Source organism: Coturnix japonica, chromosome 3 (assembly GCF_054131305.1).
Source record: "Coturnix japonica strain WE chromosome 3, WE-NBRP24, whole genome shotgun sequence".
Lineage (NCBI taxonomy): Eukaryota > Metazoa > Chordata > Aves > Galliformes > Phasianidae > Coturnix > Coturnix japonica.
Genome location: NC_140665.1, coordinates 80,951,291 through 80,975,245, shown reverse-complemented (window position 1 = coordinate 80,975,245; position 23,955 = coordinate 80,951,291). Strand labels below are relative to the sequence as shown.

The window sequence follows — 23,955 nt, the reverse complement described above, 5'->3', positions numbered from 1 at the left end:
GTTTTTTTTCCCTCCTTTATAATAGCGACAACAGCTTTATCATCACTCACTTCTATATATCTGTAAAGTTTTATGTTGTTCTTGGTATGTCTTTAAATTCATAACTGATGGCATTTTGATCTCTGCCATGGTCAAGAACTGTAGCAGAAGGCTCATCTGTGTTTCTGTCTACATCTTGAGCTACTTTTACTTTGTCTTTTGTAAATAACCTGTACTGGAAGGAGCAGCTGTGCTGGCAAAGGATCTCAATTCTATTTGGTACATTTGTTATATTCATTTTAACAAACAGTCACTCTAAGGTTTACACATTTTTTGCTGATGAAGACAATCAATTACTTGATAAATAGTCAGGAGAAAAAGTCTTCTTTGTTTCAAACAAAAAGCAGCACGTAGCATGCACTGGGTTACTAATCTTCACAAGACAAACAATATTATTTCTGTGTCTTGAACAGGAGAAGATTCATTAAAAATACATGCTCCTAGCCTTTTAAGTTTTATGGGCCATTTCTTTCTAATAAATTTGTTACCTGGGCCACTCATTTTCTTAAACAATTAAAATTGGCTTCTAACACAATTTACATTGTTCTACCACTGTAATTAGGCAATCTATCATTATCTTCAGATGCAAAAACAAATGTACCGGTTTGGTGCTGCTAGGGCTATGCATAAGGCTGCACCCAGCACACATCGCACTATGGTACTGTTTCTCACCTCTTTGTTCAGTTTTAGTTTATGTGATAAAAAGATCTTTCGCAGCTCATTTTAACTTTCACAGTAATGTTTACCTTAACAAGATTTCTACCTGTACTCACTTCTAAACTCTTAAGACACAAGTTCAATAGAAGAACTTTTCATATTTCAATAACTTTCCATGCAATGGTCTTTCTAACCCTAGTAGATGCACACTCTGTTCTATCTGCTTGTTTTTTCTCTCCCATTTTTCTTTCTTACAGTAATGATTCAGAGAGAGTTTTCCCTTCCCACTTAATAGAAATTCATCCATTCTATGCTTTCACATCCTTCAGGTTTGTAGTCCAGTGAAACTCATGAATATGTGTATTTTCTCTCACTTTAGACTAGTGATGTCTGACTACAAAGAGCTTTGGAAGAGCCTTATTGAAGGACTACTGGGAAAAAGCCCTAGATGATACTCAGTGTAGACAGATGTAAATTGAGGGAGATGACAGAAACATTCCTAGCCTGACATACAGGATGGTGGGCTCTGAACTTGCTGCCAGCAAAGAAAGAGGGTTATAAAGTTTTAATAGGCAGTTTCATGACAATGTAAGCACACTTAGTAAGTTATTACTGGAAATTCCTTCTAATATAAATTTTAAATGAGGTAAATGTTTATGGAAAAAAGAAAAGGACAGTGTTGTCCTTTGATCTGACCTGAACAATATTTTACATAAAAGTATTAATTTTGAAAGGAAATTCAAAAGTACTGCTGAATCAGCTCAGAATCAGTTATTACTTTCTATATGCAGAGTTTTCTACCATTACTTGTTGCTTCATTCATTGTTACGGAAAAGAATACACTGAATGTTAACACACAGGAATTTCTGACCTGTAACAATCATTATAATAAATGCTAAAGAAATAAAACACCTTCATTTGATAATAGTTGTAATGACCTATTTGCTTATCTTTAATAATTTCCCTTCATCCTGTCTCCTAATTCACAGCAAGCACTTGGTTATGTTTAATTTGTTTTTATTTTTGATCCAAGGAATTAATCAAATTTCAGCATCTGGCAGTATTTTTACAATCCATAAAGTACTTTTTATACACTTCTTTTATGTACAAAATGTCATGATTCCCTAAGTACTGCAAAAATCAAACTGCAGGAGAAAATGCTTTGTCCAAAGGAGTACTTCACTCAGATATCTTTGTCAGCTTCTCTTAAAGTAAATTACTGAAACATCAGCCATTACTTGGTGTTTTCTGGCTTGTCTACTCTCAGCTTCTCTGATCTTTCTGTCTCTCTGGATAACGCTTTTGTGAAACAACATGAAGAGAGGGTGCTCAGTTCAGGTGATCTTTGCTTAGGACTGTACTTTGGGTCATGCTGTGTTTACAGGCAATGGCAAAGGTGGGGAGGAGGTCACTTACAGTGTTCTGCCTTCCAAGCATTTGACTTCATGGAGGTACTGGAGCAGGTCCAGAGAAGAGCAACAAGGATAGTGAAGGGCTTGGAAAATCAACCCTATGTGGCTGAGGGAGCTGGGGCTGTTTAGTCTGGGGAAAAGGAGGTTGAAGGGAGACCTTATAGCTCTCTTCCAGTATCTGAAGGGTGCTTACAGTGAGAGCAGGGAAGTCTCTTCTCACTGGTGACAAGTGACAGGACAAGGGAAAATGGCTTCAAATTATGCCAGGGTAAGTTTAGGTTGGACGTTAGGAAACACTTCTTTACAGAAAGGGTAGTTAAACACTGGAATGGGATCCCCAGGGAGGTGGTTGAATCACCATCCCTGGATGTGTTTAAGAGCCTTTTGGATGTGGTTGTGGAGTCTCCTTCTATAGAGATATTCAAGACCTGTCTGGATGCCTGCCTGTGCAACCTATTGCAGGGTACCTGCTTTAGAAAGGAATTGGACTCAATGATCTCCTGAGGTCTCCTCTATCCCCTGCAATTCTGTGATTCCATGACTTGTTTCTTGCCACAGCTTCCACAAATGTCAGAAACTGCAACTAATGCACACTAAAACCTATGTTTCTTACCATCATTGCAGAGGATGCCAGATCTTCCATATGGACAAAGGCAAACAACCTCTTGTCTGGACTTTGGAAAACATGTAGCACCATTTCCACATGGACTTTCATCACAAGTCATAAACTGGCAGAGTCTTCCAGAGTACAGTTTAGGGCATTCACAAAACCAATTTTCTGCATCACTGGTAAAGTTAAAAACAAAACAAAACAAAATGTGTAAGTATCAAAACACACTTAAAAAAGGATGGGTTTTATTCTCACAGGAAACCAGTGATGTTTGACTTGTGCTTGTAATATACTTATTTGGTTTTACTCTCCTAACTTTTTTTTTGCTTGTTTGTTTGTGTGGCACTAGAGATGCCAGAATGTTTTCTGGGTCATGTTAGTTGACAAGTTACTTTTTATTTAATTTTGTATTTCAATCCATCTTTCTTGGTAAAATATGCGACTTTTCTGATGTGCTGCATTAGTGATTTGTAGTGCTCCTTTTATAACAGAGTTGGAATAAAAGTTACAGAAAAACAGCTCTTCTATCATGTCACAAAAAAAGGAAAAGAAGAAAGAACAAAAATGTAAAGATACCAGTTTACTTTTCAAAAGAAAGCATCATTTGTACATTCAAGTATTACCTATAGCTCTTGACAATACGGCAGGATGCAAAGAAAAGCTGAAATGTGAATAGCTACAGTAGTGATTATATTGAAATTGAAACAGAGTGAACAGGTAATATGTTTGCCTTTGTATATCCTGTGTTCTCAACTATGGAAAAAGTATTAGAATAGACAAGGAAGAAAATAAATGGTACTCAGTCCCAGAGGGTAAGAATGTGCATATTCTTTTTTCAGTAAGTAACTTTCTAGTGTAAAAAAGACAGGAGAAGGGCAAATATGGTCCAAAACAAAAAAACAGATAGGAAAAGCAGGAGTGTAAGGCATTCCTATCTACCATTTACTATAATTTCATGAAAGGCTTTATTTTATTCCCCCCTTGTTTTATGTCTGAAATCAGAGGACAGCCAGATAGGTCAGTTTATGTGATTACTACACATCCTCAGTATTGAACATGTCTGCCTTATACTTGATAAGGTCACACGTGCCTGTGGGTATGAATGCAAAAGAAATGATGTGAGCTATGTTAAACCACAGCCATTATGTTTTTCCTGATAATAGCATAATCATTAGGAATTTCAGTGATGAAATGTCAAATAAATGTGATTTTAAAAAAATGTGTCCATGGCTTACAATATCCGTGCAATCGGGTTGAAGAAAATAATCTGGAGCAGACAGAACTGCTGCATTTTTTAAAAAGGAAATAAGTACACCTTCTGGCAACCTGTGCATAGCAGTTGATTGGTATATTTCTAAACTGACCACCTGCAGTTCAGGGAAGAGAGAATCTCAGCTGGAAAGTCTACTAGAATGAATCTCATGAATAATGCCTCCAGACACCTTTGGAAAAGAAAATTGCTATCAGCTGCAATAATAAATTTCTGTGTGTAGCCTATTCTATTTATAGATCTGCTGCAGATGCCAGGACAGGAATGTAAATGAGATACTGGGTTGCCTCAGTTTGTGCAGCACTGAAAAGCCTGCTGTCTGCTGCTTCAATGTCAACATTACATAGTTTAGCCAAGAAAAAAGCAAAAATACACTGAATTCTTCCTGGAAATCTAAAATTTACAGTGATAATCTTCTCTAAAGTTAGTTTTTAAATGCAACTGTTTTTTGTTGGTTTGTTTGTTTTTGTAGAGGAGAAGAAAGATCATTGCTGCTGACTACCAAACTACAGACTTTAAATAAACCATTTTCATCAACTGCTAAATTGAGCTACATATAAAAATATTGGCCATTTCTTTTGTTGTCTTAATTTCAGTGTTGTGCAACAAACCAAAAATAACATGACTCATAAAATATTGTGACAAATTTGTTATTACAAAAGGGAAAGATGTCCTAATGTTTTACTGTTGTTATCATATTGATATCAATATAAATAACAAAGAAGGGTGAATTCCAATGACACAAAGAAAACAGTTTTTAAAAAGTTCTCTAAACTAACACAAGAACTTGAAAATATAATAGTTAATCACATGCAAAAAAATATTACAACCAATTCACATGAATTAGTATACTGAAATATGAAGTCCCAAATGACTTATTACTCTCCCTCAAAGCAGTATATTGCTGCACTTGGTATTGAAAAGGATAAGGTCTCCTATATTCTACCGACTTAATTTCAGCTGGAAGGAGCACAAAAAGTGCTTGAATGACAAGGGAGCTTCTCTCCTCCCAAGTGAGTTTAACAATTTCACGGTATCCTGCTAATTTTCATAAATGCATGAAGCGAATGAAAAGGGACAGCAAATCAGAATAGTAGTATCTTTTGCCTACATTGTGTACTGCAAATGACTCAGAGAAAACATATTTTGATAATTACAGATACAGGCTAAAGAAAGTGCATATTGGTTGTCAGAAAAAGAACATGGAAAATACCAGAATTTTGAGCCAACAAAACTGGAAACACTATTAGAATATTTTGCTGAAATGTATTGCATGCCTATTTTAATGTTTTAGTTCTGAATCAGAGCATGATTTTGAAGCAAATTTCCTGGTCCTGCCAATTTGAAATGCCCTAGTTCACATTACAGAGTGGTCTCAAGAGTGCATGAACTCAATTTCAGATGAACCTAAACCAGAAGACTGTCTCACACCTCAGGTACTGCAGCTGCTAACAGGCATTCATTTCATGGGGCGAGACCAGATCCAGTGCGAGTTAAAGATGCTTGAAAGAATGAGCCGTAGGGATGCTGGTCCTCAGCACTGCCCTATTTGTCCTGTAAATCTGCTCCTATTGAGCTACATTATCTGTTAATACATATACATATTTACAAGAACAGAAAAGGAAAAACCAAGCTGCCATGGTGTGTAGTATATAACCAAAACATCACAGAATTTAAACAGGGCAAAATCCTGAAGTAGATAAAATTACAAAAAGTCAACCATCCACAATCATTTGAAGCAGGAATGTCAGAAACTGTAAAAGAAAAAGGGAGCAGAGACAGAAATACTGTAGAAATGGAGTGGAAGACACAAGTACAATACTCCTAGGGCACCATCACCTCACGTCACCAGCCTTATGGGATACGAACAAACAAGTGTAGAGAGGATGAACTGTTCTTCCATCTTTTTACAGTCCTCTTCGGAAATGGTAAGGCATACACCTTACCATTTCCCATGTGAAAATTTTCTTATAATTTTTGGACTAGACCTTAGCATAGAAAGAAAATCAAGAAAGACTTGCATTGTGTGACATTGTACCAGTAATTCAATAACATAACTTCTTCCCCTTTGGTTATTTCTTGATATCAAGTGCTCTGAATTAATAAAATTTAAGTTTTATATCAATGACACTTTTGGGATGACAGCACAGGTTTTGATAGCTTTCTAATGTTGCACAGTTCATATGAAATAACAATACACAACCTGTGATAATGCAGTCACAGCTGTATTTAACCACAGTTTTGACTTTAAAAGTAAATCTCTTCTTGAAAATAATATTAGAGTACCTTAGCACAAGGTATTACTTGTCTTATGGTGAAACAGTGGTGTGGCTACCCACAGAACAATCTTCTACAGACCTGTGAATTTTGTTTGTAGAAGGAGAATACTACTACTCACAGAGCCCTCAGCTGTCCTGTGACCCCCTCTGAAAGCATCGTACTTGCAATCTGTGTAGCTGTATGTGAGAGGTCTTCCTGGAAGGAAATGCATTCAACACTCCTGAATTGTGACACCACTAAGGTGAGACTTTTAAAAACTATTTGTTCCAGTGCCTTTAGTACTTAACAACACAAGTTTGTTTTACTGCTATCTGAGACAAAGGTAAAGAAATTGGAGGGAAGTGATTCCCAGGCTACCTCAGTGAATTAATAGTAGATGTGGTTCAATTTATTTTCAAGTTATTACCATTATGTATTGTCAATGCCATTTAAAAAAAAAAAATGGAAACTTAAAGGAGCATCATATTTTACCAGTTTAATTTGAATTATATTTCATGTAAAGAGTCATTAAATCTCTCTCTAGAAAGTGCTAGAATAATGTAAAAGTGATTAGACCTTCATCTAAGAGCTTTGTGTAATAGCCAAATCCACAGAAACACATTGTAGCCAGAAGCATATCCCTATCTCATCAATAATATTAAAAATATCAAAGGACAATAGATAGATAGAAAAGGCATTGCTTCCTGGTGCACAGCAGGTGATTTTCTTGTATATAATATAACTGCCAATCTTCCTTGGTATTACAAAGCTCCAAAAAATCAATTCAGCTTTCCTGCTGCTTTAGGACTCTCACTCAGGTTGCCTCAATTATGGTATCTTCTCCAGATCTGAATGCTTTTGTTAGCTTTACTATTTTGAATCTTTTTTCCCCTATCAGGAATTATTATTCTGCAAGCTCTGGTGATTCACTTTAAATTTCCTTTCCTTTCACTGAAAGCACTTTCTAAACTGCTTCTCTTTATATAAACAACTACTGACAAGCTCTCTTTAAACCAAGCTTAAATCACTTGTGAACTAAATTGCTTTTGAAAACTCGTAGGGAAAATACTTCCAGATTGCTTGGGAGCACTCATGAAAAAAGCTTTTGCTTTGAATTTTGTTTGAGGGAGGCTTACACTCACTGCTATGCTGGCTCAAGCATGGAATAAACAGCGCCTGATTCTACTGCAGAGCCTACATTTAGCCTATACCTCCAAGTTCTTTGATTCAGGTGAAAAGCATCAAAGTGGGAAGGTTCCAGTTCCACTTGAAGAAGGAAAAAAGGAGAAACAAAACAGGTACATCACCTTCTTTGCTTGCTGCCAATATACAAGAGCCCTCTGCATACAAAATAGTTGAGCTCAAACAAAAACCAAGTGTATAGGGCCCAGTTAAGGAATGTAATTAAACAGATGCTTAATCCATCCTAGTCAAACAACAATGAGTATCTGTTCAATCTTATCATTTTTAAGCATATGTGAGCTTACCTGAACAAGAATTTACTTCTGAAATGTTACGGAAGCCTTAGAAAGTTCACTGAAGTAGTATTTGGGTTGGTTATCACTTGGGTAAGACAGCATTTGAGTCATGGAAATGGTGAAAGAGTAGGAACTTTTACTTCTTGGCAGAATATCTACTTGGGAGCTCCAAGGATGTCACTATTTTCAGAAATACAGGCCTGTTAAAAGTTATATACTCATTCAAATAGCTAACAGTGCACTGTTCAACCTTTCAGGACCATGATGCCTCTTGTGGATTCTTCTATAAAACTTGTTCAACCCCATCATGTGAAGGATAGGCATCCATTAATCTATTGGATGCACAGGAAGCCCCATAATGTGACAACTGCCATCACTACTGTCACTTAAGAGGATACACAGTTGTGCTACCAAGCACTGTGGGACACCTTTCACATTGTGGTGGATGGTAATAGATCTCTCGGCAAAATGCAGAGCAGTCAATAGTTGATGGTTAAGAGTGTATGTGGGAAGAAATTAATTCCCTGGCCACAACTCAGAAGAGGAATAAGGATCTATCAGGCTGAGTTCACCATAAGGGCTCTGAGGCTCTAAATACCCTTCTGCAGTTTCCTGGGACTTCTCAGTTCCTTTCTGTCTTTAGGTTGCATGAGAAGAATAGTAAATAGATGATTATAAGAAAACAGCACTTTATGCAATATGGTCAGGTAAACGTATAAACATTTTCATCAACATAAAGTGGAAGCCAGATCTCTAACTGATGAAAGCACGTGCTGCCTTTTATTAGTCCTTTATAGATCTCTTATAATTCTTCTATGACAGCAAATTTGCAATCGCTCTCAGGAGTCCCTAGAGCCCCCGAAAATTTTGCTTCAATGTATTTACTCCTTGCAAGCAGATTCACCAGTGTTGTATCCAGAACAGTAATGCTGATCATTTGCATGTAGCATATTGCTTCTTGCTCTGTATTCTTTAAAGAAGCTTTGTATACTATCACTCATTTCTGTCAGAATTTTAAAACAATCTTTTAGCACAGAAGCATTCATTGTTAGATAAATTTCTAGGTTGTAGAACTCTGTAATTTAGTCATTTCAGAGATTTCAGTTTCTTCACACAGCAACAGTAGTTTGCCACACTGATCACGAGGAGAAGGATAAAAAAATTGAAGAAAAAAAAAACCTGTGAATTGTTTTTTAAAATAATAACATTTACTTTAAATTCACAATGTAATAGTTTTGAAGTGATTATAATCTAAAACAAGAAAAAGTACACTGTGAAAGAGTTTATGTAAATCCAATTTTCATTACACTTCCTCAGTATTTTCTGTTTCTAAAATAGATTTTTGCTTACACAAACACTACCCAATCCATTCTGAGTTCAACTCATGGAAAGGTTTCATAACCACCTCTTCATTGTGGTGTTCCTAGTTCTACCAGTTCAAAGCTTTAATAATCAGCATAACAGTATTTTCTTATATTTTTAGCACTCATTCCCATTTGTAACTGTATTTAAAAACGTTTTCAATTGTAAGTAGTTCATCATTGGTATTTTCTTTCAGGCCTGGTTTATGTATAAGGCTGAAAGCCAGGAACTGGTAGAAAAGAGTAGTTCAGGCTTTGAATCACACCTCAAAGCAGTAAGCACATGCAGACAAATACTCTGCATTTGCACAGTGGCTAGTGAAAAGTAGCCTCTTGCTCCTCTGCCTACACATCATGCTTAAAGAATAATAAACATATATTAAACAAAGTATTTTACATACATCACGTATAATAAACAATGTATTTTTCCTGTACTATTCAATGGTGTGATTAATGTATATGAAATACTTATCTGACCTCATCAATAGCAACAGAAGTACAAGCCTTTAACATGTATCTTAACCTATTCTTTAAAATAACTGACTGAATTTGAACTTGAGATACATCCAAAATTCATTTGCCTATGGAAAAGATTCCTTCATGCTCCTGGACAAATGGAGTGAATAGCACAGGAAACAGCAGATTCCCAAACATCAGCTCTGAGGAATGTTGTGGGCTGTGCTCATGTCTATTAACACCTGAACTTGGATCTATTACAAAGTTTGTGGTGAAATGTGAATGATACCAGGAAGTGCACTTGCCATAATTTTGAAAATTTCAGTGTTTATGAAAAATGTTCCATTAACCAGAATTTTGGTATTGGCACAAATATCATAAGTAACTATATTGTAAATGACCAAATGAATTTCTCTGCCTCAGAAGGTAACTCAGTTGTCTGTGCCTTTTGGCTTCTTTGACTGATAAGCTTTATTTTGATATAGACAATACATAGAAAACTGAAATAAGGCCACTGCTAAGAACCCAAAAAGATTTGTGAAGCCTTCAGATGGCAGTAACAACTTAAGGGTACTGATAATTCATCATCAATCATGAGATATTTATAACTGAAATGAGAAGTTTTGTTTGAAGATCACAGATTTTCAGAAATCTCCTCACATATAGTGGGAAATAAAGTATAGAATTAATTCTTATCTCAGCTTGACAATATTTTTTGTAACTGGAGATAAATTCAATATCAGAAGGGGAGCTACAGGAAAGAAGGGGACACTCTTTTGCAGGGTCTGTGATGACAGAACAACGAAAAAAGGCTTCAAGCCTAAAAAGGTTAGATGTAAGCAAATATAAGTTAGGCAGATACAAGTTTAGGTTGGATATAAGCAAAAAGTCTTTTACAATGAGGGGGGTGGTGAGACATTGGAACAGGCTGCCCAAAGAGGCGATGGATGCCCTGTCCCTGAAGACTTTCAAGGTGAGTCTGGATCTGGCCCTGGGCAACCTGATCTAGCTGTACACGACCCTGTTCATTGCAGGAGAGTTGGACTAGATAACATATAAAGGTCCTTTCCAACTCTAAGGATTCAGTGATTCTAGGATCCTGTGATACATCTAATTACACTCTGAGCATGGAATGTAGGCTGCTGTAAAAGCAACCCACAGACCTTCCCCAAAGTCCAGGAAAAGAAAAAAAACAAAAACAACACAAAGCACCCCAGACCTCTAAGAATAGTGAAGATAGCCTCAGTCAGGCACTGTACACTTACACTGAGTTGAGTATGAGGACTTTTCAAAGCAACAAAATAATATTTTTCTGACTTCCAAAAGAAAATATCTCACAAACTTTTGGATGTCCTCTGGTTGTCTCTTTCTTCCTCCCTGCTTGAGACTTATTTAATACCCACACTACTCCAAGTGTCTTTCTGTACTATCAGTAGTAAGAGAGAAGAAAGGCACTGCACTGTCACCTTGTGTGTTCTGTCCTTGGGGTGCAACTAGCTTTCAGAAGTGTCAGGAAGTCCCTGCAGCACAGGATTTATTTTTATACAATAACTAAACTGTATAAAGTTAAGGAAAACTTCCCAGTTTCCCTATGTCCATGCTCTATCAGAATATTCAATAATTCAGATTAAGCTATCTCTTTAAATGATATCAAATGTAGGTCACAAGAACTGAAAACAAAATCCAGTTAGAAACATAAGCACATTTGAAGGTCCAGACCTTCACCTACCACATTTTTATCCTACTGAAAATTTGAGAGAATTTATAGTAGACTGCACAAGCCTCTTACAGGGATTAATTGCTTAAGCTTCTACAAGTATTTGAACATAAGAAGTGCAGGAGAAGGGCTGAGTACCAGTACTATTCACAGCACTGATTGAAGTCAGAAGCTAGCAGTCACAGCACAGTGAGCTTTCATTTTTTTTCACAATACAGTTTTTATCAATAGCTTGAGTTGTTCTGTCATGTAGGTTGACCTTTCACTTTGATTGCCACCTCAGCTCTGAATTTCACACATTCCTGGATGATGGCTATGAATTATGAAGGGTATAAGGTGCCCTAAAACCTGTGAAATCAAATGCTTTTAAACATTGTGTTGGTATTTTTCAAACATGCAAGATCTCCTACCATTAGGGTTGTTCCATTCTTGAAAATTAGCATGGTTGGATGACATGCCAGGCTACAGTAATGCAGACATACTTTAATCTAATTAGCAGAGATACCAGATCTAGTGAAAACACTGCTGAATGCTTTCATCCGGAATGCTGATATCTCACAGAAAGCAGGGGATGTTCTCAGTTTACAATCAGGTATGGATATTACATCTTATTGTATCTTCACATAAACTATCTTTGCTGTGCCTTTTCTACAATCATTCTCCGTTTTGCTTTACAGGCATGCCCTGCCTGCATCCATAGAAATGAGCACAGAAAGAACTGTTATGCCTTGTGGTTATTTCAAAGTTACCACATAATGGCAGTGAGACTGCCTAAGGAAAGAAAGAAAAAATGCGTGAAAAAGTTAAGACAGAGAGGTAATACAATGAGCAGAAATAATACTTTTTAACCCTTTCTATTCAGTTTCTGCGATCAATTTATAACAAGCTAGGTACCAAATCCATATCAGCTGCAATGTTAAGATATTTCTTCCTTTGATATCAGTGCTTCAATCAGTGAAACATAGCTAGTGAGCTTTCCCAACAGTTCAGCTAACAGCCTGGGGAGAGAAGTTAAACAACATGCTTCTGGGCACACAACTTGCTAATGTCAGTAGATGCTTGGAGTTTTCCCAGACTTACTGGCTCAGTTGACTAAATCAGGACAGTTCCACTGAAATCTGTGGAGCTCTTAAAAAGTCACAGTTTTGGATGTAGATTGTAATAAAAACAGGCGTCATTTTGAACAGAAATATAATTCTGGGATGCTTAAAAGAAGACCATTTCCTACTTTGTATTTCTTATGCTTCAATATTAATAATTTTTTGACAAAAAGCAAAGGATATCCAGGGGTATCAACTAGAACCTCAGCTCTCTATTTTTGTTATTTATCTAATCAGAGGCAGGGGCCAATCCCTATTGATTATTCTTGGTACATGGGAAAATATTCTTTCACTCTGCTAGTTACAATGTTCTACACTTCTGAAGATAAGGTGAAAAATGCTCCCAGAAAGCTTCTGAGGCACTCCTGTACCAAAAGAATAATTAGAACATGATCTATATAAATAAAGTTATAAAGTTATTTTAGACCAGTAACATAACTTACAGAAGAATCACGAGATAGATTGCAGATAAAAATACACAACAATGTGCTAGCCAAATAAATCATACAGTTACTTGTCAAACAAGAAAAAATTATTTATCAACTGATTCCTTTTTTTTCTGATATGCTTTTAAAGCCTTTGGAAGAGGTTCAGAACTGGAAGGCAGTTCTCTGCAGTTGAAGTCCTCCCACAACTGAATAGCTCACATCAAAGAATACGATTTTCTTGAAGACACAATAGTTTTAAACTTGCTGAAGCATCAGATCACTGTGTGAATGTTCTGTTTGTGTCTGAAGCAGATGACTGGTTTCATGAGGATCACAATCCTCAGCAAAGTAGCAGAAGCCTTAATGCAGACAAAGACCTCCACATAACCACTTATCAATTACAGAAGCTTGTAAAACAGAATAATTTTTTGATACACATCCTGTTCCTCCAAAATAATGAAGAGTTTTGTTTTTACTCAAGGACTTGAGAAGTTGATACATACAAATACATTATTACATGTCAGTATCTGCTACAAATCAAATGCCTTCAAAACCAAAATTTAAAAAAAAAAAAAAAGCAAAAAAACATTGTATTTGTAAGCACAGCCAGTAAACAATTTGTGTGTGCTGGATATAAAGAAAAGGCTTCAAGAAGGTTTCCAAGAAGGGAATTCATTCTGAGGCACCGCTATGACTGAATTTTAATCTCTGTGGTAATAAACTGAGGTACATTCCTGGGTAGAGAAGTAGCAAGCAATATATTGCCAACAAATAAAGTCTTCCATTTGTCTTCATTGTGATTTTTAAAATTTGGTTTGTGAAACCGTGACATTATTAATATCACTTATAATGTTTAACACTGATTCATAATCATCCCTGGATGTGTTTAAAAACCATTTGGATGTGGTGCTCAGGGACATGATTTACCAGAGGGTGGTTAGTTAGGGTAGTATGGTTAGGCTGTGGTTGGACTTGATGTACTTTAAGGTCTTTTCCAACTGGAGCAATTCTATGATTCTAAAATCATATGGTATAATGTAATCATAGTACTGTAATTTCTTTGGACAACTTGATTTTGAGTCAAACATGAAATAAGGACTGTTCTTTACCTGCAACTGATACAAAACACGAGTTGCTATAAGCATTTATTAATTATTCATCTACTGGATTATATAAAATATGTAATCAGCAATTATAGTTAGTCTGCATATTCTGTGAGCAAATTTCTTTAAAATCTCACTTTCCTTCTGTACTTGTGTTGCCATTTCTTTTTTAAGCTGCCAAAGAGATCTGTGACTAAGCTGCTTTAAAATATGTTAATGCTCCTGATCTTTTAATTTGTCACACAGCAATAATATTCAGGTCACAATGGTATTTCTGGGAAGAGGATTTTTGGCTGTGGTTTCTGCTAAGGCAGTTGAACACAAAATAACTTATCTGTATTGTGACTGTAAAGAAAGCAGAAAAAGAGCAGTCTGTGTTGCTGTTGTAAGAAGGTTTCAGTCCTTTAAGGTTCTGCAGTGCCTAAAATCTTTTCTGGCAGAAATTCCTGTAACTTGGATGACTACCTTTAAATATATTTTCTGTGTGTAATATAATTCTATGCCTGCTAGTATAAACAAAAACATTGTTTATGCCAAGGTATCTTTTATGTGTGTCCCATGCTCCAGCAGTTGGATTTATGCTAGACCAGAAATTGCAGTACTGGAAGAATGGAGTTATTCATCAGTGTTTCTATGGTGAGCTTTTCTTTTGCTATAATTGTTCAGCTCCACAGGTGGTAGCTATGGCAGCATCCCTCGTGCAGAGAGAATATGATGTAGCTTCTGATGCTTTTAAGGAAGGTAGAAATTTTTTACTGCTGCTTATATATGGCATTAATTACACTGTTTCTATTAAAGACTAACTTGGGTACAAAGAGAATATCTGAAATAAAAGAAGTAAGAAGGAGATACTATAGAGACATTTAGTAAACAACAATATTTGAATCTTTCCAAGTAAAATTCATAAGACGCATTATACAAAGTGGCTGGTGCAGCTTAAAGCCCTCCCCCACAATAACATATATAATAGACAATAATATATACAATATACCCCTGTAACAGACACAATTGTAACTAGGATTTTGGTAATTTGTCTATTTTGTTTAAGAGTCACATTTTTCTCTTAATTAGTGTAGTTATGTTCCAAACACACAAGCTTATCTATTTTACATAAGATTACACAAATATAAAATTTCAGAGAAGAGAAGCAAAACAGAGGCTTCTTTAATACTCTGTTATTTATCACAATTCTTTTTGCATACATGACCACACTGTGCTGTTTTTTGCAATGCAGAGAGAATCAAGGAGCACTAGCACTATGAATTCATCTAAAAATCACCCAGCACAAACCACACAGGATCACGAGTCATTCATCAGTCACACATCACTCCTTTGCACCACCTGCCAGAGCAGGGCCAGCAGTGTGCCTCCCTCCTTCTTAAGCAGCTGCCTGAAATAGCCCTGTGTCCTGTTTTATGAAGGTTAAGTATCCTGGAGAAAAGGCATTGTCCTCTTACTACCCAAGCTATTAAAAAGCCACCTCCTCTATTCATCATCATTTCAGCGCACACTTTGCACTGCCAGTTACTGAGTGCTCCTGCCTGCCAGGCAGCACAGCTCTGCAGAACACAACATGAAGTACATTGCTACCACCTGTCACATTTCAGCAGCAGAGATTTCCCAGATCCACTCAAGAGACTGCAAAAAAGTCCCACATCATACTAGGGAAGCCATCCTGATGACAAGGAAAAAAAAAATCTATCCCATGGCCCCAGAAGAAATTAGCACAGTGTTCACAGAGGCTCAGAAGACCCACAGCTGTGCTCTCAACTATGAATAGGAATGAGTGATCTCTCAGCAAGAGCTGGGGCCCATCAGGCTACATCATATACCTTTCCTTTTATGAGATACATAAGGGAACTGGTGACTTGCACTTGAGGGCATCTTCCTAACTCATGTAAGAACCTCAAACCTCTTTTTTCCTCCAGACAGACTGACAAAGCCATATTGCCTCTTACCTTACAAGGCATGTGCTCTTGAAAAGGAAGCTTTTTGCTTCCAAGCCTTGCCTTATAGGATCCACCAACACTGGGTTGCATCTCCTTACACCAAGCAGTACAGGATAGCAGAGACACACGTTACTTTATCTTGCTTCTCTGGCAATGCCTCCACAATTAAGAATTTTAAAAGTACTGATACTAAGAGACATGAGGTGATAAGTGCAAAGCCTAAATATTGTGCACCATTACATCTGGCAGCAAGACAGTAAGAGTGAGATTTTTTTCCCCCAGAAACTGCTTTGCATTAGGTATTCTGATATTTTTAAAGCTAATTTTTAGACTTATTTTCCTTTAATTATCACAAGACTTCTAATACTGCAAATATTTCACACCAATGAGAAGTTCTGCTTCGTGACAGATATGAGAAAATATACTAGTTTTCAGAATCACAGATTCATAAGTGCTTTCATCTAAAGCAGGTTTCCCACAGTACTTTAATTTTCTTCTGAGTTGAATTTTATACAAAATTTGAAAAGTATGAGGTTCTTTTCTTTTTCTTTGGAACTAGCACTTGCTGGTGACTAGCTAGGTCCTATATGTGTTAGACTAAATTAGTTTGTTCTTTGTTCTCAGTCCCTCATTCCCCTGTAAGAAGCCAACTGCTGTTAAACCACAAACAGTAAGGGTACACTCTCTCTAAATCCTAAAGAAGCCACAAGATAGGATGAAGTTGACATTATTTATGATTTGTACATTATTCCATTACCCAGGTATAATCTACAGGACAGTTCACAGCTCACAACAACACAGACAATCAGATTCTCCACACTTTTTCCAGTTAGATGCACTGGCACTAGCTGGGACGGATTTAGCTTTATCCAAAGCAGCCTCCATGATGTTGGCTTTTAGGCTGGTAACAAAGCAGTCCAAAACAGCCACCACACCCAGCTGCATGATTTTCTCTGCCTCTCTCTACACCTCAGCACCTACAGAGGGGGCAGACAAGAGGCTACGGAGGGACAAAGCAGGACTACTGGCCTGAACTGACTAAGGGGATGCTCCACACCATAAAACATCATGACATCATCAGAACTGGGCAAGGGGAATTTTACCAAAGCTGCTACTGCTCAGGAACTGCCTTGGCCATTGGTCTGTTTATGGTGAGTGGATAAATTTGCATCTTTTTCTTTTTTCTTTTTTTTTTTTCTTTTTTTTTTTTTTTGTTTCTTGTCTCCCTTTGCTTATAAAGCAGTCTTTATTTCAACCCAGGAGATTTTTTTGCTTTAGTCCTCCTAATCCTCTCTTATCCTGCTGGAGGCAAGTGAATGAGCAACAGAGTGGGAGCTCACGAACTGGCCAGCATCAACCGCCCTCGCTGGGTTACGTAACAAATCTCAAATGAGCCTGTGAGTTATTGTAGCAAGAACAACAGCACATTTACTCTGGAGGAGTTTGTTTTTGGTGTGCCAGTGAAGGAGGAATAATGTGGCCCAAAGACTGGAAAATCTAGACATTGCAAGGGACATTAACTTCCTGTGGTTCTTCCCCATTTTGATAACAACAAACATTTGTCAGAGTGAGTTCACCAGCAGGTCGGGGTTTATGTGACAAGCAGGCTACAGTGCATTTAATCAAGAAATAGATAGTAGAAATCCTGCATATCCTTAAGGGCTTTCATCCTTTTTGATTTTTGATTCTTTCTCTACCAGCATACAAAGCACAGTAGGTTTTTTTTTCAGGGTCTGTGATGGCAAATACAGATAACCCACCCCCTGGAGGAAGCATAAACCCTGTGAATATGTCCTTGATGCTGACACAAAGTAGGGGCTGAGCAGCACAGCTAAATATGCAGTGGCATTTCAGGCAGACTAGCGGAGTCCTTGAAATCAAGGGACAGAAAGGACTGCAGGGCAGGCAAGCTGAACACTGTCAGGGGATGAATCTGACATAGGGAACATGTATCATCATCAAGTAACTCTTACGCTCACTTAACATTGGTGATCTTCACAGAATAAGTGTTCGAAAAACATCAAAGTGTAAGACCCAAGAGGAAGGTCTGGAACACACCAGGTGTTTGATTCTGGTGGGGCTTCTTGTGATAATTAGAGATACTGGCTTTAAGAAGAAGGCAGTATCTGCCAGAGTATTTCAGAGCATTCAGAGTTAGAAAGTTGGTTCTGCTTTTGACAAAGTAGGTTGAGTTCTGGACTGGCTGATCCGCAGTGGGTGAAGGGTGTGTCCAGTGCCTATGACCAAGAGCATCTAAAAGTAATTTGTTATCGTCTCAAGTTTTAAGTAGGTGAAGCAGCAAATTGCAGTGAAGAACACTGAGCAGTGATTAACTGGCTGTGTAAATACACGAGGTTAGAACCATGCACAGGTATGCTAGTATCCAATCTCAGAGAATGGACAGCTCTGGCATCTCAAGGAAGCATTAAGTGATATTCATCTTCTTGTGATATGGGCTAAAGGACTTCTTGAATCAGAGTTGATATTCTCATGTTTTACAGTTCTTAATAGATTTCTTCTCTGTGAAAATGTCTATTAACTTTCTGTACAAATATACCTTCTTTGAACAGCTTAATGGCATAGCAATTCCACAGCTTAATGCACAAAATCTAAGTATCTAACTCTGCTTGGTTTGAATTTGTCTCCTTGCTTAATGAGATGCACACAATTTTCCACTAGATGAACAGTTATTGTCTATTTGCTTTCATGATGTCTCTCCTGATGATGTTGGCTTCCTTCATTATGGTCTTTGAACATCTCTTAAGCACTGGAAAATCTGAGGCTACTCATTTCTTGAATGAAGACATTCCAGTTCTTCATTCATTTCTGTTGTCCCTTTTTTCCCCTGAATTTCTCTAATTCATCATTCTCCTTTCTGAGATGAAAGACTAAAATGAGAAAACGATGTGGTGTAATTGTGCTTTCTTATTTATTTTTTCCTAACTATTGCTCTTTGCTTTCTTAATTGCTATTGAGCAGTGAGTTGTGTATTTCATCATTTCATCATTCATCATTATTATTGAAATATTTCATTATTTCAATAATAATAAAAGAATATTAAAATCTATGCAGTTCCAAAGCATCTTTGAGAGGGAGCAGCTCATTCAGAGCCAATCATCCTATCTGTAAAGTTAAAATCTTCCTCTCTTTTAAAGTATGTTTTACTTCTCACTATTTATAAACTTCCATTACACTGAATTTCCATCCATTATTTATTACTTGGTCACTTAGCATTACAAGAATTCTTGTACAGTTCTTTCCAGTTGTCTTGGGTGACTAAGGACCAATCTTAAGAAGGAAATTAAAATGACGGGCAAAAGACTATAGTCTATAGACCTTGAGCAGGGTTAGGATTCTATATCTACAAGGATATTGCAAGTAAGGCATACTTACCATGGGCTTTGGAAAGAACAGCAAACCCAAGGTATTTAGTAAACCATATGTCCTCATTCCTACCCCTAAGCAGAATTAAGCTTTTTAAAAATTATTTTATTTATTTATTTATTTATTTTGAATTGAATTCTAGAATATAGAAGAGAAAAGGTCAGTAATAGCAACGTATGAGACACGTGCTTATGCAGGTGCAACTTCCGCTTTTAATTTCAGGTCATGTATTATGTCTGAATTTGTGTTCATGTTTAAAAGTGAATAATTAAAATGATTATTAAAAATACAGTTGTCTTGGTTTCAGTACTGTTAATCTTTCTAGAAACTGGCGTGGTGTTGTGTTATGGATTTAGGATGGAAACGGTGTTGATGAGGCAGTGATGTTTTAATTGCTGCTGTCTAGTGCTGTACAGAGCTAAAGATTTTTCAGCTTCTTATGGTAATCTGCCAGCAAGGGACTGGTTGTGCACAAGGAGATGGATGGGGACAGCACCACGACAGCTCACTTAAATTGTCCTAAGGGATATTCCATATCATATAAAATCATGCAAAAACTGTAAAACCAAGGGAAGTTAGATGGGGAAGGGACACTACTGCTCAGGGACAGGCTGAGCATCAGTCAACAGGTGGTGAAAAATTGCACCATGCATCACTTGTTTTGTATCTTCTTTCATTATTATCATTATTATTCCTTCCTCTTATGATCTTTTAAATTGTCTTTTTCTCAACTCACGAGCTTAATTTTCTTTCCTATTCTCTCTCTCCATCCCACTGCTGGGGAGTGAACGAATGACTGTGTGGTGCTGAGCTGCCTGCCAGGTTAATCCAGAACAGTTAGAAGTAATGAATTAAAGAACAGAAAAAGAAGTGAAAATTATGTCTTGTTTATTATGTCACATCCTGCTGGCTCTAAACCACTTTTAAAAAGCCTAGTTTAGAAAGCTGTTAATTATGTTCTAAGATGCTCTGAAGTAAAATAATGTTAAGTCTGTTTCAAAATGTGTTTCCATTCAAGTCAGATTAAGGGAATTTATCTCAAAGAGCTGTTGTGCAGAAATGATAAGGATACAAACATATTCTGGTTATACAGGGCTATCAGCCGTTTCCGGAATATAAAGCAAGACAGTATTATGAGTAGAAATAAGGTTGAAGATGGTGATAAGAAAACATGACATCCGTCTGAATTTCTTAAAATTTACACTCTCATCTATCATGTCATTTTTTTTCTAGAAATCAGCCAAGGGGACTGCTAAGGCAGACTAGGTTGATAAAATCTAAAGTAGACTTTCTGTTGCCTAGTCTCTAAGTGTCAGTAGCAATACATCCAGTGTTACGAATGTCCTGAAGGTACAAATGTCTCCTGCTCTGACGCTTGTTATATCTCTCATTTCTCAGGAATAGCAGTTGCCATTGAAAATTATGTTTTAAATCTGGTAAATCTCCAGAAAGCAAAGAAACAAAACAACAAATATGGGATGGAAGCCAAACAGAAAGCAAAACTTAATCTTCGTTTTCTCTAAATGCTTCTGATGGTACATGGCTCTTTACTGTTTGGTTTGTCAAGAATCCTGCTGTATTTATCCAGAAGACTAGAACATGCTGTGAACAGTCGTAAAGGAAAAATCCGAGCTCTTCCACAGTTTCTCAGACATGGGGCAAATCTCTTAGGTGTTTTCCCTAAAGAATATTCTTTAGTCAGCAACAGTTGACATCCTGCCTAGAAAGCATCCTGTTGAGATTCCTCAGCTAGCCCAACCGACAAGATTTAAAAAGCTCGATACTTCTGAATTTTAGGTATGAAAGGGACTTAAGTTAGAGGCAAGGCTCAACTTTGAATCTGAATAATTGTTCCCTTAAGGGAAGCCAAAGTATCCATGAGCTTCTTGGCACTTCATTTGTAAAATGGGTACAATTTTGTCTTTTTAAGTGGCTTAAAGAATCGTGAAGCACTGTGGAAATACATTCCTCATATGCTGTTAATATACGTTTGAAACAATCTGTTATAACAACTTATGTTCATGTTGGAACTAAGTGATTTTAAGGTCCTTTCCAACCCAAGCCATTATATGATTCTGTGTTTAGTTTGCTCACAGACTAATCCTACACTGACTAATATCTCTACTTCCATACAGCAGTATTGGTCTTAATTTCAGAGTGTTCACATGTTGGTTGGAAAGAAACCAAGTCTCTTAAGATAGAAAGATTTTCATTTTAAAAGGAAAATGGGAAAATGCTAAATGCCAAAAAACCTATTTTACTCTGAATTAAGTAAATTGCTATGAATATTTTTAATTTTGTATTTGAAGCCAAGATCATAAGTGCAAAATTTCAGAAGCAAAACCAACTATATTACAGAATTCCTAATGTTTCTTAAAGTAAATTTACTAAAGATGTTTATATGAAAATGGGTGTATGACTTCCACTGCATTAATATGTTGAATATGGCTTTAGTGCTAGTCAAGCTCACCAAACATTCTCTAGAAGCCTGCCCAAGACCCTAACACATTCCCTGAGAACAATTCTGCAAAACTGTACTGGTGTACGGCCTGCACCGAAGTTCATGCACAAACTGTCTTGCTTTGCTGTGTGTATTTATTTTCCTCCTTCAACAGTCATTTTAGAATAAGCATATTTTTTCCTGAAGAAATAGAAACATAAGTTATTAAGAGGTTTTTTTTCTTTTTTTTTTTCTTTCTTTCCCCCCCCCTCCTCCCCCCCCAAGCTTATACTGAACATCAGAATTCTACTTAATTTTACTTAGAAAAAAACAATAGAAACCTATACTAGTGGAGACTTTTAACTCAAAGCCACTGCTGAGTTCTAACACAGATCAGAAAGAACAAAAGCGAGAATAATTTGCAGACAAGTATCTTGTAGTCAAGTACCACTGTCAGAGCAGATAGGAAAACTTACCAAACACCAAGCAGAAAAAGCTAAGACTAAACAAGATGATATTCTGGATGAAAGACTAAAGGAAGTTTCCATTTTACTGTTTGTTTTAATACTTGTCAGTCATTAAAAAACCCCTTAGACAAGTACCTATTTGAAAGCACTGTAAATGCTGAATGCAGAATATGGTGAAAGCTCTACAAAAATAAGTGCAAATAAAGATTGGCACTCAGTAAGTGGAAGAAAAAAGCTCATCCCTTGAAAGACTATTGGAATTCAACTCTCAAAAGTCATAGCTGTGGAAATCCAAAGTAAAAATGCTGCTGGAAGCAACTGGCTTAACCAGTCTGTTTTCAGACTGCCAAAACTGAAATTAAAATAGATCTGAAAGACTGTAAGGTAAACTAAAGTCACTGCAGTGGCTTATGGAAACAATGCACTCCTATTTACTTTGCTCCAAGTTCTCTATGGAGTTGCTTGGAGACTACCAGTAACATTTGAATTTTATTTCTTTTGAGAGAACTGGGAAATGGTATGCACCACAACAGCTAATCCTTTTTGTAATAGTCTCTTGGCACTGTTAAAAATTGTTTTTTATGCCTTGGTTTTCTTTCCCTTTACCCACATTTAAAATAAATAAACAGAAACAAAAAAAACCCCACAATCTGAAGTGAAGCATTAAAGAAAGGTAATTAACTTCCTATGCTGATGATCACTCAGTCAGAGCCTTGTGATTCTGCTGAGGACTGGGTCCTGTTAAAACAGGTGTTTAATGCACGGAGAGTCAGTTCTGGTAATATAATATTTGAACACCATGGCAACTGATCTCTGCACGCAGTTGCTCAAATACTATGGAGATGACAACGATATAAGGAGAAAGCCTCAAGTTTTCAAGAGCTTGGCAGCTTTTTTAGCTCCTGCATGCATTTCTCTGTGGACTGGAAAAATGAGGGGGCTTATCTCTCACTGCTCCTCCACTCCTAAAAACTGTCGCTAAGCGAGATTGACAAATGTCCCCCACATGCTCCTTAATGCAGCTCATGCTGATGAGCAATTTCTGTCTATGCTGTGGGTTTGCCACATCCCAAAAGCCTGGGAACAAGATTTGTATGATTAGACCATGATTTGTAAGATTATTTCATTATGCTTAAATGCTTGAAAAGTTAAACAACATTCTGGTAATTTCATTTGAAGATACATTTGGGGAATGAGCCATTTTAGCAAATGAAAGTCTGCCCAGCATGTTACAAATGTGTTGTGTACGTGCAGTTTGTTATCGGAGTGTAACTGGCTGTTTCTAGCTCCCATCCATAGCACGCTTACCATAACATGCTTCAGCACGAGGCAGCACAGCCAAGTGCCTCCATCAGTCAGGCTTTGGAATGGCGTTATGACAGTTTGTAATGTTTATGATTCTGTCAACTGTCTGTAATGTAAACTCCGTGGTCATCAGGATAAAATAATGCTGTTATACTAATATGATAAATCAAAACTATGGTATGGAATTTATTATATATATTATGATGCACTAGGTTTAGGATTATCTTAATGCACTCCACAGCAATATGGCTCTGTACATTTGCAGTAATATACTGCAGTTTTATACAGTTACATAAAAGCTCTATTGAAAAAGTACTGCACAGCATTTTCATGCATTCCTTAAAATAGCAAAGACATAATGTAACCCAAAAACCACAGGTTATTTAATAATGCATGAGATGTTAAAATTATGCCAATTTTGTATTGTAAGTTTTCCTTTATTAGGTCTCAGTGTCTCAGATGTTCTCTTAACACTGTACGACACCCTCCTTTACTCACTGCAATGCAAAGAAGTAGCATT

General features: G+C 36.9%; 1 protein-coding gene across 2 annotated transcripts in view; it reads right to left on the bottom strand.

Moving 5' to 3' along the window:
* EYS (EGF-like photoreceptor maintenance factor) overlaps positions 1-23,955 on the bottom strand; it is a 779,301-nt gene that overhangs the window by 38,469 nt on the left and 716,877 nt on the right. For both annotated transcript variants that reach the window (XM_085543820.1, XM_085543821.1), the window contains one exon: positions 2,722-2,894. In XM_085543820.1, the coding sequence (XP_085399946.1) occupies positions 2,722-2,894 (173 nt within the window). The remainder of the gene's footprint in view (positions 1-2,721; positions 2,895-23,955) is intronic.